The sequence below is a fragment of the Chanodichthys erythropterus genome, chromosome 13 (assembly GCF_024489055.1).
Source record: "Chanodichthys erythropterus isolate Z2021 chromosome 13, ASM2448905v1, whole genome shotgun sequence".
NCBI classification, from domain to species: domain Eukaryota; kingdom Metazoa; phylum Chordata; class Actinopteri; order Cypriniformes; family Xenocyprididae; genus Chanodichthys; species Chanodichthys erythropterus.
This window is the reverse complement of record NC_090233.1, coordinates 51,538,289-51,555,903: the sequence shown is the minus strand read 5'-3', so window position 1 is coordinate 51,555,903 and position 17,615 is coordinate 51,538,289. Positions and strand designations below refer to the sequence as shown.

General features: G+C 35.5%; 1 protein-coding gene across 1 annotated transcript; it reads left to right on the top strand.

Annotated features, from left to right (window-relative positions):
• Positions 1-2,149: 2,149 nt before the first annotated feature.
• Positions 2,150-15,625, top strand: hpda (4-hydroxyphenylpyruvate dioxygenase a). The gene is made up of 14 exons (XM_067407676.1): positions 2,150-2,246; positions 2,528-2,554; positions 2,656-2,718; positions 3,534-3,638; positions 4,400-4,442; positions 4,699-4,781; positions 6,975-7,064; positions 7,168-7,274; positions 7,666-7,743; positions 7,839-8,001; positions 9,708-9,779; positions 9,870-9,992; positions 10,099-10,215; positions 15,345-15,625. The coding sequence occupies exons 1-14, from the start codon at positions 2,244-2,246 to the stop codon at positions 15,456-15,458; spliced, it is 1,188 nt and encodes a 395-aa protein (XP_067263777.1). The 5' UTR covers positions 2,150-2,243; the 3' UTR covers positions 15,459-15,625.
• The last annotated feature ends 1,990 nt before the right edge of the window (positions 15,626-17,615 follow it).

Below are 17,615 nucleotides of genomic sequence, written 5' to 3'. Positions count from 1 at the left end.
AGTAATTAACTGAAAGTAAATCCATAAAATGGTCCCATGATGAGTTTCTTTATGAAACACCTGACAGAACCCTTTAAGATTCAATCTTCTAACATTATTTCATTCAAGTGTCTCATAACCTGTGTCACTGATATAGTAAAGAGTGCTGGCTTCTGATTGGTTCAGCGGAGTCCCGCCCCCAACTACTTCAGCATTTCTGGTCTTCTTATCAGTCATATGACTTCTCACCTCTTTTTTCATACATAGTCGTGATGATGAAACATACACTTTACTGGGTCAAGGCAGTTTAGTCTTTCAGTGTCCTTAAAGATGAGGTCAAAAAACACTTTCTTATTCTGTCTGTCTTAAAGGGATAGTTCACCCAAAAATGAGTTTCTTTCTTCCACTGAAGATTTTTTGAAGAATGGTGACATTGACTATCCTACTATAGAAGTCAAATGTGATTACCAACATTTATCAAAATATATTATTTTGTGTTCAACACAAGAAAGAATACAAGTTTGGAACAACAAGTGTGAGTAAATGATGACAGAATTTTCATTTTTGGGTGAACTATCCCTTTAAACTAAAGCAAACCGTCATATCACCTGCACCTCTAACAGCTCAAACACAATCATTATTTTTGGCATTAGGCCTATTCTAGAAAACACTTCCTTTTTAATCATCATGTAAAAGTACCTGAATGTTCTGTCTGATGAACTCAGGTTTCTTCATTTGATATCTGCCCTTTTGCTTTACGTTATCATATTACTATCCAGTCAGATGATCATTTCTAAAGAAACATGATTTATTAGCCTTGGGTTTTTTTTATGACCAAATTAAGCTGGAAAGGGAATCAGTGTAAATCACTTCTGTGATCCGTACAAAAAAACAATGTCAATATTTCAATGTCAGATTTCTAGTTTCTAGAAGCTTCATAGAGGGAATCATGTAATGATTCAATGACGCCCTCTAGTGTACATATCAAGGTACTTCACAATCCCAGAATAAATGTAAATCATATTTGAATTTATATTACTTGTATGCAACCCACATTTTCCACTATGCTCATATATGTCATACGGAGCCCCTAAAGGGACATAGCAAAGGAAAAAATATGAGATGGGAGAAAACAACAGTGCATTTCATGACACTGCTGAAAGACAAACCCATGTTTTTGGACATGCATCATGTTGATAAAACACTATATGAATATGGTAATTCAGTAGCCTGCTAGGTTATATAAGTACTATTTTCAGCAATATTGTGTTAAAATGAAATTTCTGTCATTTATTACTCACCCTCATGTCGTTTCCACACCCGTAAGACCTTCGTTCATCTTCAGAACACAAATTAAGATGAAATCCAATGTTTGTTTTTTTTATCCTCAATAGAAAGCAATGAAATGAACACATTCAAAGTCCTAGTAAAAAACATCATTAAAACAGTCGAATTGACTGGTTCAACCTTAATGTTATGACGCGACGAGAATACATTTTGTGCACAAAAACACAAAATAATGACTTTATTAAAAAAAATTCCTCTCTCCCCTGTCATTCTCCTATGCTATTTTCATTGCAGCGCTTCCGGGTTCTGTGTCAGAATGCCAACTCACTATTGGCCGACGCCTGTTAACGTGAGCATGCGTCGGCCAATAATAAGTTGGCGTTCGGACGTAAACACGGAAGTGCTGAACTGCGTTGTCAACAGACGAATTTGTTGAATAAAGTCATTATTTTTGTTTTGTTTTTGCACACAAAAAGTATTCTCGTCACTTCATAACATTAAGGTTGAACCTCACGTTGATGATTTTAATGATGTTTTTACTATATTTCCAGACCTTGAATGTGTCAATTTCGTTATTGAGGATAAAAAAACCTCTTGGATTTCATCAAAAAATAACTTAAGTTGTGTTCTGAAGATGATCGAAGGTCTTAATGACGACATGAGGGTGAGTAATTAATTGCAGACATTTTTTTTAGTGAACCCTTTAAGGGGAAGTTGAACATCACTTTAAGTGTCACAGTTTGTTTGCGCTAGCAGATAAAATACATCAAACTATTTACTTCCTTTAAGCAATACAGATGTGCGCTTCGGCTGCTGTGCTGCGCCGCTGTGAGAGGGTGTGTGTGCAAACGCGCTTTTGGCTGGATGAGCCTGAAGGGGTGTTGAACCTGAGCTCCAGTCACCAGCGCACATAAAACAGCAGGTCAATGCACACACCAGAGCTCTTCTGACCGCCTAACTCCACCAAGTACTTCAACATGGTAAGCAAGCAAACATTTAGACCATATTTTCATTCATGTTAAAGGTTCTTCATGGAATCATCAATGCCAATAAAAACCTTAAACTTTAAAAGTGCAAATTGTCTTGTCATAAAGTCTTCTAAAGTTAATTTTCTGACTGTCTCTGTAAAGTTAAGACACAAAAGACGTCTCTCAGTCTGGAGAAAGTTCTATTTCAGAATGTTTGTATCATTTAATGTATGAATGTATCATTGTCTGAAAACTCGTTTAGAAATATGAAATGATCTCTGTTCTCTCTTTAGACTTCATACACTGACAAAGGAGAGAAGGTAACATGACAGTTTTAAATTATAACAAAATTATGTAAAAGCTTATTTTGGTAAATATATATTTCATGGATTTTTATGTTGTTGTTTTTTTTCTATTGCAGCCAGAGAAAGGGAAATTTTTAAAGTTTCACCATGTGAAGTTCTGGGTGGGAAACGCCAAACAGGTGAGTCGAATCTGTTACCATAGTTATAAAACTAGAACCATTTACTTCAACTTGATTTACTAAAATATCTAAACTGAAAGCAGTAATGACTGTATTTTGATGGTTTACAGTAATTTGAAATTAAAACATGATAATTTTTCACTTTCTCTCAATAAAATAAGATAGTTTTGTGTCGGATATCTTAGTAAAGATGCTTTGAGGCTCAGTTAAAGGTTTGAATGAAAGCATTTCATAATATGAATATACATTTGTTGACAATTTGATTGTAACAAAGTAGCTTTCACTTATTTTAAAGCGGCATGAAATTCAACTAAAGGATAATATTATATACACTTTAATAATTGTTGTATGGAGAGCATGGAGGATCAGAGAAACGTCCATAATGCAGATGACGAACGCTTCTCTGAAGATGTAATCAATAATGTGATCTTAATCTCAGAGTGATGCAATAGTTCATCTCGTCTGATCTGTGAAATAGGTTTACATATTAACACAGTTGACCAATAGTTTGTACCACTAATGGTATATTTTGTCTTGTTACATTTTTTAAAAAAGGTTCTATATAGAACCCTGTAAGGTTCCATCTGGTGCTTCATATTTTGAACCTTTCAGGGGTTCCATAATGGGATCATTTTATGGATTCACTTTTAATTATTTCTCATAAACATACTTTATCATTAGCACTGTTGGTGAAAGTTACTAATGCAAGTCAAGTTTATTTATATAGGAACAGATAGGTCTAGATAAGAATGAAATAGATTGATATGGGTTTTTAAACACTCAGAGAGCATTTGTCTTTTTTCTCGTTCATCTAGGCCGCGGTGTTCTACTGCGATAAGTTTGGCTTCGAGCTGTTGGCATATAAGGGTCTGGAGACGGGCAGCAGGGAGGTGGTGTCTCATGCCATCAGACAGGACAAGGTGTGTGTGTCGAGGATGAATACACACATGACATCAGCACACACAACACAGCATCTGAACTACACACACTTCATACAACCATTCATTTCATCTCCTGAAATGACCAGAAATAAAGGACCTTCTTTAATTTGTTAATTAATTTGATGATGTTTTATGTTAGATATATTGTATTTTTAGGGGGTTTTATGCTACTAAATATATTTATGCTGTAGTTATAATCCATTTATTCACTTTTGTGCATAGACCTGAACTTAAACTGTGGTAAATATTGAATGCTTTGGAGAACAGACTTTAAAGAAGACACTTGGCAGATTATTGTGGAAGTGAAAAGAGTGAATTTTAAAAAAAAGTTATAGAAGATGCACAAAAATACTATTTTCATTTCTACTATGAAATACATATATTTGCCAAAACATGTTTTACTCAAAAACTGCAAGACAATTGTGTTCCAAATTTGAGGTTGATATCTCAAAAAATGAGCTTTCAGTAAAATTTAGTTTGGCCGCAGTACCAAACGCTTCCACTAGATGAAATTAGCTTCACATTCATTTCCAGTGTGGTCATTTTTGATGGCGAGGAGAACAAGTGTGACTTTTTTTTCAGGTCCGTTTAACCTTTTCGAATCATGTCCATGATTTTTGTGTGTGTGTTCATATAGCAAGTGCCAAAACCTTTATCATGTTTCGTACCATTCCGATGATAGAAACATTCTAAAAATCAAAAATCCACATTCATTTCAAAAGTATTTGTTCTTTTCACAGATAATATTCGTCTTCGAGTCTGCTCTGAACCCTGGAAATGAGGGTATGAACCATTTCATTTATTTTTTAAACATTCTAGTGTGAAGTAAATCTTTCCAGGCCATATAAAAATTATGAAAAAAAATTATGCATTATATTTTTCATTAAGAAAATGAGAATTACAGCTGGATTTTTTTTTTTTAAATGGGTTTAACTGTCATGAAATGAATATCGCAATACATATATATATATATATAACACATTTATGTAGAGAAAATCAAGATAAGACCAAAAGTGCTCACCAGCCTCTCCCTTCACAGAAATGGGGGAGCATCTTATAAAACATGGAGACGGAGTGAAAGACATCGCATTTCAAGTGGAAGACTGTGACTTTTTAGTCAAGGTAAATCTTGTATGTCAGTGGCTGTGTTCAGAATATAATACATAGTATAAATGTTGTACTGTGTTTCAGACAGTAGTTTGCTACATTATTGACATTTAGTGAGGGTGTCCAGTTATCATCTCAAAATAAAAGTTTATTTTGCATGTTTTATCCTTTTTTTTTGTGCAAAAAATCCTTTTTGAGTCAGATCAAATAACCAGTCAAGTGTGCTTGTCAAAGTTTTCATACAACCATGTCACTCTTGCTATTCCTGCAGTGATAAAACTGTGAGTTCATCAGACCTATGGCTAATACTTACTCATGTTTGTGCTTTTGAAATGTCTGTTTTGATCAGACTGTCAAAAGTTAAGACATTAACCTAAAGTTAAGTCATGAAAATGAAATGAACTCCTTTTTTGCCTAAAACGCTTAAAAAAGACATACCTAAAGTAAATTGCATGCCGTTCTTGAACCAGTATGTGCATGGTTTTGATCTATTTTGAAAGGCATGTGTACCGGGCGGTACAGTGGAACGCTAACAGGTTAAAAAATGCAACATTTATTTCCAAAATGATAACTGGACCATATATATATATATATATATATATATATATATATATATATATATATATATATATATATATATATACACAGTACAGTCCAAAAGTTTGGAAGCACTAAGATTTTTAATGTTTTTAAAATAAGTTTCGTCTGCTCACCAAGGCTACATTTATTTAATTAAAAATACAGTAAAAAACAGTAATATTGTGAAATATTACTACAATTTAAAATATTTGTGTACTATTTAAATATATTTGACAAAGTAATTTATTCCTGTGATCAAAGCTGAATTTTCAGCATCATTACTCCAGTCTTCAGTGTCACATGATCCTTCAGAAATCATTCTAATATGATGATTTGCTGCTCAAGAAACATTTATTATTATTTTCAATGTTGAAAACAGTTGTGCACTTTTTTTTTCAGGATTCCTTGATGAATAGAAAGTTCAAAAGAACAGCATTTATCTGAAATACAAAGCTTCTGTAGCATTATACACTACCGTTCAAAAGTTTGGGGTCAGTGAGAATTTTAATTTTTATTTTTTTGAAAAGAAATTAAAGAAATGAATACTTTTATTCAGCAAGGATGCATTAAATCAATCAAAAGTGGCAGTAAAGACATTTATAATGTTACAAAAGATTAGATTTCAGATTTCTTTTGAACTTTCTATTCATCAAATAATCCTGAAAAAAATATTGTACACAAATATTTTGTACAGTTGTACACATTAAATGTTTCTTGAGCAGCAGATCATCATATCAGAATGATTTCTGAAGGATCATGTGACACTGAAGACTGGAGTAACGATGCTGAAAATTCAGCTTTGCATCATAGGAATAAATTACTTTGTCAAATATATTCAAATAGAAAACAGTTATTTTAAATTGTAATAATATTTCACAATATTACTGTTTTTACTGTATTTTTAATTAAATAAATGTAGCCTTGGTGAGCAGATGAAACTTCTTTTAAAAACATTAATATATATATATATATATATATATATATATATATATATATATATATATATATATATACACATACACACACACACACACACACACATTAGTATTAGCGTATAGTAATGTATTATATATATATATATTGAGGGTTAAAAAGGGGGTTAAATGTAAAAAAAGTATCACAATGCAAAAAACAAAAAAAAAATCTCAAATTTCCATGGAATACAATAAAAACAAAAGTATCCTTGCATGATCACACTTATTAATAAAATTTTAAGGTTAACAGGAGGAGTTTTTTTTTGCATTACAATAATGAGAATTTGAGGGATAAAATGGGGTTAAATGTTAAAAAATATCACAATGCAAAAAAAAAAAAAATCTCAGAAACATTGAATAACATAAAAACTAAAGTATCCTTGCGTAATTCACACGTCACTTATTAATCAATTTTAAGGGTAACAGGATGAGGTTTTTTGCATTATAATGAGAATTTGAGGGTTAAAATGGGGCTAAATGTGAAAAAATATGCAAAAAAATGCACAAAAATATTCTCAAAAACATGGAATAAGATAAAAACAAAAGTATCGCTGCATAAAGCATCCTTTTGCACTAAGTATACAGTATATTCAACAGTGAATTGATTTACCTTGAAGGGGGCTTAATTGGAATAAATGTGTGTTTGTGTTCCCAGAAAGCCAAAGAGAGAGGAGCGGTGATCGTCAGAGAGCCATGGGTGGAGCAGGATTCAGGCGGCAAAGTCAAATACGCCATAATTCAAACTGTAAGTCAGAGAGAAAGCCAACATGTGTTTTTACAGACATACACTTACTTTAAAGCTCGAGCTTGGAGCACACTTATGATATACCTGATGTCGTGTTTTGCAGTACGGAGACACGACACACACATTTGTTGAGTACATGGGAGCGTATAAAGGTTTGTTTCTGCCAGGATACCAGGAGCCGCTGTTCAGAGACCCTCTGTTACCAAAACTGTGAGTGATTTTACTGTGAATCCACCAATCTCAGAGCTTCAGCTAATGTTGGTCAGCTAATAACGTTAATACAACGTTTATTCAAAGTTATCTGGTCTTTAATAATGTTCATGAGACGTTTTTTAGTGAATGTTTCAGTTGGATGTTTCAGAGAACGTTCAAAAGTAACATTCTCGTGATGTTTGCACAATGGAATGTTCCCTTAATGTTTGCATAACGTTTTGAACGTGCAAAGAACCTTCAGAAACAATGTTTTTATAACGTGAGCGTAAATGTATGTTCAAGTGCAACTATAGTCTGAAGCCAGAAGCATGTTCAGTTGCAGGCCTTCAAAAACGTGAAACTCCTCACAAATGACTTTATCCTCATGGTTTTCTCTCTCTGGCAACAGGCCACCGGGACATTTAAGCTTCATCGATCACATTGTGGGAAACCAGCCAGATGATAAAATGGTGCCAGTATCGGACTGGTGAGGGTCACACACCCAACAAACAAATCAATAAGACAAATTCGTGGAAATGTCATTGGCAAAATAACACGTTCTCTCCGTCTCTTTTTCTGCAGGTACCAGAAGTGTCTGCTGTTCCACCGGTTCTGGTCCATCGATGATAAACAGATCCACACCGAGTACAGCGCTCTCAGATCCATCGTAGTTACGAATTATGAGGAAACCATCAAGATGCCCATTAATGAACCAGCAATCGGGAAAAAGAAATCACAAATCCAGGTTCTTCCAGCAGATCCCTAGAAATCATCAAACTTTGTGTATATATTTCAGTTTTTGTTGATTTAGGTCCGGGATTCACAATATTTCCAGCTATTGGTGCCTATTGTATCCGTCGGCATTCTTCTTCTTCCGCTCTGGGAGTCTATGGCAGCCCATAAAACCGCTTGTGGGAAATTTGGCACACTGACAAAGGACAGTCCCAACATTAACTACAGCAAATTTGGTGTCTCTAGCGCCACCACTTGTCCAAAGTTTCACTCATCTTTATGCTAATAACTTTTGAACCGTAAGGGTTAGAAATACAATACAGATTCAATGTGATTTGATTGCACCCAATGACGTCATTTTCTGTCATGAAACTTTTCCTGCCAAAAATACTACTTTTTCGAACTTACTCCTAGAAGGTTGCTCCAATTGTCATGAAAATCAAATCAGATGATCTCCAGACTATGCTGGCAAAAGGTTATCAAAACCTTTTTGATTAAAATAACCATTCTCGAATAACGCGCAAACAAATTTGAAGAAGAGCACGCCAAACTGAGCGTGAGGCTCTATCTCCGCAATGCTTTAAGCTTATTCTGACCAAACTTGGTACATGTCATCACAAGCATGACCTCAGGCTACATGCTGCTTTTCGGTAGAGCGCCACCTACTGGTCCGGAGATAGCTAAATAGCTATTTTGCTTATAACTTCCAAATGGTTTGGCCAAAAAATATAAAACTGGTCTTGTTAGATTCAGGGCAGCATGCCAAGTTGAATGATGTCAAATTTTATCATATCGGCCATTTTGCGTTTTGTAGCAAAAGGCTGTATTTTTAACGCATTAGCATATCATTATGAAACTCGGTATGGGTCATTAGCACGATGCCCTGAAGGACCCTGAGAAGTTTCGAGACAGCGCCACCTAAATGTTCCTATGCTCATAACTTTTGATGTGGTTGACATTTTCACGGGAGTCATCTCCTAAGATTCCTGAATCCTTGCCAAGTCCAACAATATCTAACGTGCTAAGTTTTGCCAAGGTTTGTGCAACGTTGCGATTTAACATTAAAACAATGTTCGCGAATATCTTCAAAACCGTCAAATCGAGACAAAACCACCATAGGAAATTCAGAAACAGGTCGTTGGCTACATGTTAAAGCCCAAATGCCAAAATTATGATAATAAGTGACAAAAAAAAAAAAAATGCAATCAAAGTCATGCATTGGTCATTTTTTATGTACGTCTATATCTCCTAAATGAAAATAGATATTTTCACCAAATTTGACACATTTATGGGAACACATAAAAAAGTGGCGGGATTGTGCCTCTTGGTGGCGCTATAATTGAACAAAAAATTTAATTGCCACTGACTATAATAAAGCATATGAAATCAAATTCTATATTTTATTGATGATTTTAGTTCTTGCTTGCTTCTTTGTGCTTGGCCCCTTAATGGCTGCTTGCAGCTATATTTATTGTTATTATTATTATTATTATTAGTTGTAATTCTAACTATAAACATATATTACTGAAATCTATTACTATATACAGATATATATTACTGTTGTAAATTACATAAATCCCATAGCAGATCTAGGCAGGTGGAGTTGGTCGCCACCACTACTGGTACACACTTCGCCTTTAACTAAAACATTCAACAATTTGAAATCTGTAGTAAGTGTCCATATTACTGCTATAATTCTCTTTTTTTCTATTTGTAAAGGAGTATATTGACTACAACGGAGGACCCGGAGTGCAGCATATAGCCCTGAACACGTCCAACATCATCCAAGCTGTACGGCTCCTCTCAATATGACTTCATTCCTGTTATTTTAGATTGAAAAAAGTAATATAGAAAGCATGAAACTCTTTTCTGACGAATCAGATCGTGAACCTTCGAGCTCGGGGGATGGAGTTCCTGTCTGCACCTGATAACTACTATGAAATCTTACGGCAGAAACTCAAGACGGCCAAGATCAAGGTGAAGGAGGACCTCAAAACACTGCAGGTCAGAGAAACCAAGATTCACGTTTGGATGATGATGTTTTGTTCAATAAACGCATGCATTTGAATGTTTCACATATTGAAATCTTGTGTTTTATCATCCAATGCAGGAGTTAAAAATCTTAGTAGACTTTGACGATAAGGGTTACCTGCTACAGATCTTCACCAAACCCGTGCAGGACAGACCGACGCTCTTCCTGGAGGTCATCCAGAGGAACAACCACTTTGTGAGTCTGAGATTAACATGCATTTACATTTCACAGATGCTTTTTTTTAATTAATTAAAGGGCTAGTCCGACCAAAAAAGAATATATTTTGTCATCATTTACTCACCCTCATGTCATTCCAAACCCGTAAGACATTTGTTCACACAAACGAAGGTCTTTTTCTGTCCCTCCACTGAAAGTCTTTGACGCATCAAAACATTTATAAAAAGATCGTATAATAAATCAATATCAGTGGAGCGGTGAAATCCTGTCATTGCAAGTGTAACGTTGGACAAAACATGACAAATACTTGCAATTGAAAGCGGCTCATACACACACTGTCTTTCATCTTGAAATCATATGACTCGATTCGCCTCTTCTAATTGGTTCTTTGGTGGACTTAGAGGCTTTTGCTGACAAAGGGAAGTGGCGTCTAACGATTTCTGCCAACGATCCGGTATTTCTGAATGGGCTGACGCTGGGAGTGAAAGTATTTGATGAACCAAATAATTTCATCAAAGTATATTTAGCGGCTTTTGCATCTGATCTCATGTAGAATTCAGAAACTCTTGTAATTGGCGACACCGGTGGCTGTTAAGTGAACTGCAGCCACTGACTTATTGCTCGTGAATCGCCATTGTGCACCGCTTTGATACAGAGTTTTGGATGAATAGACTTTCAATGGAGGGACAGAAATCTTTCAGATTTCATCAAAAATATCTTCATTTGTGTTCTAAATATGAACGAACAGGTTTGGAACAGGTTTGGAACAACATGAGGGCGAGTAAATGATGGCAGAATTTTCATTTTTTGGTGAACTAACCCTTTAAAAAACACATATAAACAACAATAAACCACAACAAACATTGCAAATATTCACATGACATACAAATGAGGAATAATATAAATGAAGAATATTTAGGCAACAACACGAGAGGTGGTAAAAATACACATTTTCAAAGATTTTCTTGAAGAGTACAGGCTACAACAGGGAGGGAAATGAGAAGAAATAGTGAAAGTATTGAAAATGTATTTGTATAAATGTATAAAAGTATTTTGATATATCAGCAGGATTCGGTTAAGTGCTCATAACAAGTGCTTTTGGGAACAGGGAAAAGTTTTGACAAGTTTTGTTGTCTGTATGGAGATACAGTAAACAGTACAGTATTGAGTTTGAGTCTGAGCTCTCACAACCTGTTTGAACAGGCCCATAGTTTTATTAGGGGCATTTTTAAAGCTTGTGAAGTGAAGGAAATGCCTAAAGATAAGACGTTTCTGTCTAAACCTCATTAAAGGGCTTTACTGTCTTTGTGGTGCTTTAAAAGTTTAAATGGAGCAAGAAAATGAACCCAATGACTCCAACAGTTAGAATCAAAACACTGTGGTTTGTTGTTAATGGAGAGTGATGAGTTGGTAAAAATTTTTTTTTTTTTTTTTTTTGGTAAAAAAGTTTTATAAGAAAATACTATTTCATTTATTTTCAACATATACAGAACTTTAATACAGCAATTATGTAAAAAAAAAAAAACTACCTTTGCAAACTAGTCCAAGGTTTTTCGCCAGATCGGAACCAAACCAGTGCAGTACAATTCTGTGGACTCTGAAGATCAATAATTATCAAAAAAAAGTTGAACTTCACGGTTTGTGTGCAATGGGCATGGCAAAATACTCTGAAAAACCTATAAATCATAAAAGAAAACTTAAAATTTCACGAAAATAGGTGAGCACATGTAGTATGTGATTCTACAGAACCATGCCAAATGTTATGGAGATTGGACTATAGGTGGCGCTATAACTTAAAATTATACAGTTTTGCGTAACTGCTTAAAGACCTTAAAGTGCTTGAACCCTGATAATTGCTGCTCGCTGCTATATTTAGGGGCCAAGCCCCGAAGGGGCTGTAGCCCCTATTGTAATTGTACGTTTTCCCTTTATTATTATTCTGCCTCCCGAATGGGAGTCTATGGCAGCCCTATCAACGGAACATGAGAAAATGATGAAATTTGGCACAGTTGTAGAGATGCTCATGAATAGTGATTGGACCAAATTTGGAGTCTCTAGAACCAACTCTATAGCGCCACCACCAGTTCAAAATTTCAACATTCTAACGGTTTTAACATTTGAACTGTTTGTCATAGAAAAATTAAATTTAGTTCATCTGATTCGTCTCTTCATGCTGATGCTATTCAACTTCTTACATTAAGTCTCCACCCATTACAGTAGCGGCCATTTTGAAAAGTACAGTATTTGTTTTTTTTCGCTTCTCCTCCTTCAAAATTTGTCCAATTTTGTCCAATCTTTGATCAGATTATCTTTGGTCTGAGCCGCACAGAAATGACTGAACAGATTTTTTTTATTCATCTGTGTTCAAAGGTTATGATGTCATGAAGTTAACGAGGTCGACCCAAAATTAGTATAGAGGCTGTATCTCGGCCAAACTTTGAGCAATCGAAACAAAAATTGGTACCCTTCATCAGAACCATGGTCTGAGGGTCTATGCCAAACTTGGGAACAGCGCCACCTACAGGTCATGAGATATGAAAAATGGCTATTTTGGCAAATAACTTTTGAACAGTTTGTCAGAAAATCAAGATCTTGGTGTCTATGGATTCCTTGGATCATGCCGAATCCGACGATACTGATTCTGTCAATATTGGATGAATCACGTGTCCGCCATTTTGAATTTTGTCATAAATTGCGATATCTTTTAAACAATTTCACATATCTTCACAAAAATTGGTATGTATGACCTTTAGAAGGTCGTGAAGGTACCTGAGAAGTTTCAGCACAGCGCCACCTACTGTTCCACAGATGTAATGATTATTTCAAAAACGCTTATAACTTTTGAAAACACTTTCCAAAATGTGTATGCTTCATGTCATTTTATTCCCTGGCTTATGCCGATTCCGACAATGTATCATTTGTCATTTTCCTTAAATGTACCTGTCTGCTGTATTGAAGTAAATGAAAAACAGTTTTTTCGCTACTCCTCCTACAAATTTTGGTCAATTTTGTCCAAAATCAGCTCAGATGATCTTTGGACCGAGCCGCACAGAAATGACTGAACAGATTTTTGATATTCACTACCATTTCCGAGATATTCATCTCTGAATGTGACCTTGCTTGTGTTTGTTGTCTTATGCTAGTTAGCTTAGCACAGTAATTGCTTAGCATGCTAAACTATTGCTATTCTTTCTAATGTGGTCTTCAGTCAACAGGTTAACCAAAACTTAGTTGGCATTAAATAACTTTGCATACTAATATGGTTAACATGCTATGAAGCTTTTTTTTTGTGAACTCTTTCTCACACTGAAACCTCTGCTTAGCATACTGATGAACTTGCATGGCTGATTAGCTCAATGTGTTACGCCACGGATCTTGAATGCTCTGCATCGTGGGTTCGAAACTCAGTGTGACACATGCCCAGACCGCATGAGGTACTGTGGCAGGAAAAGATGCAGAACTTGTGTCTGTTCTAGGCATTCTGCCTAAAACTGGTCTAATCTGAAGCTATCACATGCAATTCCTTTATGTCCAAATTCGTAGTTATTCTTCTTCCCCCTGTATGGTAATCAATGAACCATAAGAAGGAAAATTATCAAATTTGGCATGCTTGTAGTGATAGTAATTAAAAGTAATTTGACCAACTTTGGAGTATCTAGGACTAAGTCTATAGCGCCACCACCAGTTCAAATATTCACTTTTGTAAAGGTTATAACTTTTGAACCCTTTGTTCCAGAAAAATGAATGTCAATACAACTGATTCCTCTCTTCATACTGATCACATTCAATATCTTACATTAAGACTCCACCCAGTACAGTAGTGGCCATTTTGAAAAGTACAGTATTCCATTTTTTCACTACTCCTCCTACAATTTTTGTCCAATTTTGTCCAAAATCAGCTCAGGTGATCTTTGGACCGAGCCGCACAGAAATGACTGAACGGATTTTTGATATTCGCTACCATTCCCAAGATATTCATCTCTGAATGTGACCTTGCTTGTGTTTGTTGTCTTATGCTAGTTAGCTTAGCATGCTAATTGCTTAGCATGCTAACCAGTTGTCATTCTCTTTAATGTGGCTCTTCAGCTATCAAGTTAACCATGAGCTTCATTAGCATTAAGTTAGCTTAGCATGCTAATATGGTTAGCATGCTAAGTAATGCTTTTTTGTAAATTCTTTCTTACACTAAAAGTTCTCTTCCACAGATTGTTGAATGTGCATCCTCAAGTAGCTCAATGTGTAAAGCCAGTTACCTGATGAGCTCTGCACCCCAAGATAGTGGGTTCGAATCCCAGGTGGAGCGGTTTTATGAAATAGTGTTTTGATTCCTTTACTGCCTCTTGGATTAGAAATAAATGCTTTTTGTTTCATGCTGTGTTCATTTTCATCTAAGCTTATGTACATTCTGAGTTCATTTTCGCCCGTAATTCTGAACCAGCTGTTTCATGTTTGTTCATTTTCTGCTGTTTTTCCTCTTCCTGCTCTGTATTGCGCTACAGCATGATGAGCTGCAGAATGATCTAAAGTAGTTATTAAATATAACATTCAGTGCAGTTTTATAAAAATTCTTCATTTTGAGTTCATTTTCACATGAACTAATGAACTTCGGCAGGTGTGCAATGAGATGAGAAATGGACACTGGACTCGGAGGTTGTGGGTTCGAATCCCGTGTGTGGTGCCTTTATACAATTGTGTGTAATGAGTCATTTTGATACCTTTTTTATCCAAATAAGCATTGTACTAATCTTTATTCCTCTTGAATGAGATACAAGTGTTTTTAGTTCATTCCCTGTTCATTCTCTGAACTTCTATTGATTTTCATTTCATTTCCACCTGTCCTTCTGAACCAGCTGTTTTGTATGTACATTCAATTTCTGCTGTTTTTGCTCTTCCTGCTCCGTATTGCGCTACTGCCCCTTCTGGGGCTTGGCCCCGAATTGCTGCTTGCAGCTATATTTATTTGTGAAACTGACTACCAATTTCTGAGTGAAAACTGGTTCGATGTAGATGCTACACCAAATTTTATTTTCAGTGTAGTCTAGTCAGACAGCTGATTACATATTTTATCTGAGTCTAATTCTCATTTTTCTCTCCATTATAAGAACGCAATTAAACCTGTGATTCTACCATGTCTTCATATCCACAAGGGTTTTGGAGCTGGAAACTTTAAATCTCTGTTTGAGGCCATTGAGAAGGACCAGGACGCCAGAGGAAACCTGACTGTGCTCACACCGGAGAGCCATGGCATCCCGAAGGCATGAACATGCTTTACTCACAAGCCCTTGTGCTGGAGTGAAATAATAATATGAGACCATCCATTAACTCTGAACGTCCAGGGCAACAATAAAGAATGTACCGTATAATGTATCCGCACAATTTCCTTAATTGTTCTTCAGCTACATCCACCACATAAAACATTCAGAGTCAAATGGGTTTGAGGAAACTTTGCAAAACAGTTTTATAAGAAATATGAGCGTTGTTATAGTTAACTAAATCTAAAACTAAAACCATAAAAAACATTCATTACTTGAAATAAAATGAACATTACCTGAATTAAAATATACAAAAATGTATATATAAGAATTGTCTTAGCTTTTTATGTTGTCTATGAAAGCCTGTCGACTGATTTTTACACAAAGTACTCAGGACGTTTTTGCCAGGAAAATCAAAGGATGTGATTTGTGGTTTACACATGCTCCAGAGAGCCTTTCTTCTGATCAGTGATGCATGAAATGAATGCTTATACAATGTTCATGATAAAAACCTGTTTTTTTGAGCAGTAGATAATAATCATGCATCTGAAATGGCACAGCTCTCCTCAATAATACACATGATTTGCGCAGATCACTAAAACAATAGTATTAGTGATGCTTGACCACCAGTGTTAGGGAAAGTTACTTTTTAAAGTAAAGCATTACAATATTGTGTTACTCCCTAAAAAAGTAACTAATTACATTACTTTTGCGTTACTTTTCTTTCAGCTCTAACAACAAAAAAAGTTGTATTTTTGGCAAATATTAAGGCCCTTTCACACCAAAAGTGAAATGAATAATCCTCAGGTTGAAGGAAATGCATATTTCCACCTGTACAGTAGAGGGCGCAGCTCAAACTTCTTAAAGGGGTGGTTGATTATGATTTCACTTTTTTAACTTTAGTTAGTGTGTAATGTTGAGCATAAATAACATCTGCAAAGTTATGACACTCAAAGTTCAATGCAAAGGGAGATATTTTCTTTTACAGAAATCGCTTTTTTAAGGACTACAACAAACTGCTGGTAGGGACTACAACAAGCTTCTTCCTGGGTTTGTGACATCACAAACCCCAAACCCCATCCGAGAACACACAACAAAGGGGGCGGAGCCATGTTGGGCTGCTTTAGAGAAGAGGAAGAGTTGTTGTAGTCGAGTGTTGTTGTCATGCCGTCTTTTTACGCCGGACTGCTTCACAAACGAGGGTCAATTCAACACAAAAGATGAACATGACGACACATGCTAGTGGATGAGTTGAATCAACTCCACAGCAACTACATCAATTTATCCACTAACCATTCAGAAACGTCTAAAAGTTGTAACTTCTTCCTGAGTCTCTCCATCAGTGTCGACTCCGGTTTGATCAGTGTAAGGCTGAACACCGTTACTGACAATCCTCATTTTGGCTGCGTGAGATTCTCCAGCTTTGTTGTTGTTGAGCTGTTAAAGCTCCGCCCTCTTCTGGAAAGGGGGCGGGAGCAGGAGCTCATTTGCATTTAAAGGGACACACACAAAAACGGCGTGTTTTTGCTCACACCCAAATAGGGGCAAATTTGACAAGCTATAATAAATGATCTGTGGGTGATTTTGAGCTGAAACTTCACACACACATTCTGGAGACACCAGAGACTTTTATTACATTTTGTAAAGGTCCCCTTTAATTAGAGAAAAACAGGATACAGGAGAAACACTCTTATTTCTAAATCTAAAGTAATTTTTGCTTATTAGTATGGTTGAATTGGATCATTGAAGGTCAGCAGCAAAGACATTGGTTAATAAAATGAGATTAAATACATAAAGTATATTTGTGTAATTTAATATTTTCATAGACAGGAGAGCTGTCAGTCAATAAATTTGAAAAAAAGTAACTTGCGTTACTTATTTGAAAAAGTAACTTAGATATTTTGTTGTAAATTGAAAAAGTAGTGTGTTACTTTACTAATTACTTGAAAAAGTAATCTGATTACATAACTCAAGTTACTTGTAACACCGCTGACCACCACAAACACAAACTTCTACCGACTCAAAACACTTATTTTCACCTTTAGAAATGTGAAAATCTGTAGACAGGTCAGTTATTGTTCAAATATTGGTTTGGCACAATTTCCAACAGCCTAACAAAATAGTTACTATTAACAATGAAATTCCTATTAAAATAAAACAAACACC

Excerpts from the sequence above, each read along its gene's own strand:
- hpda (XM_067407676.1), top strand. Across the intron at positions 7,065-7,167 it reads AATACGCCATAATTCAAACT|TACGGAGACACGACACACAC; the intron begins GTAAGTCAGAGA and ends CGTGTTTTGCAG. Across the intron at positions 8,002-9,707 it reads AAAAGAAATCACAAATCCAG|GAGTATATTGACTACAACGG; the intron begins GTTCTTCCAGCA and ends CTATTTGTAAAG.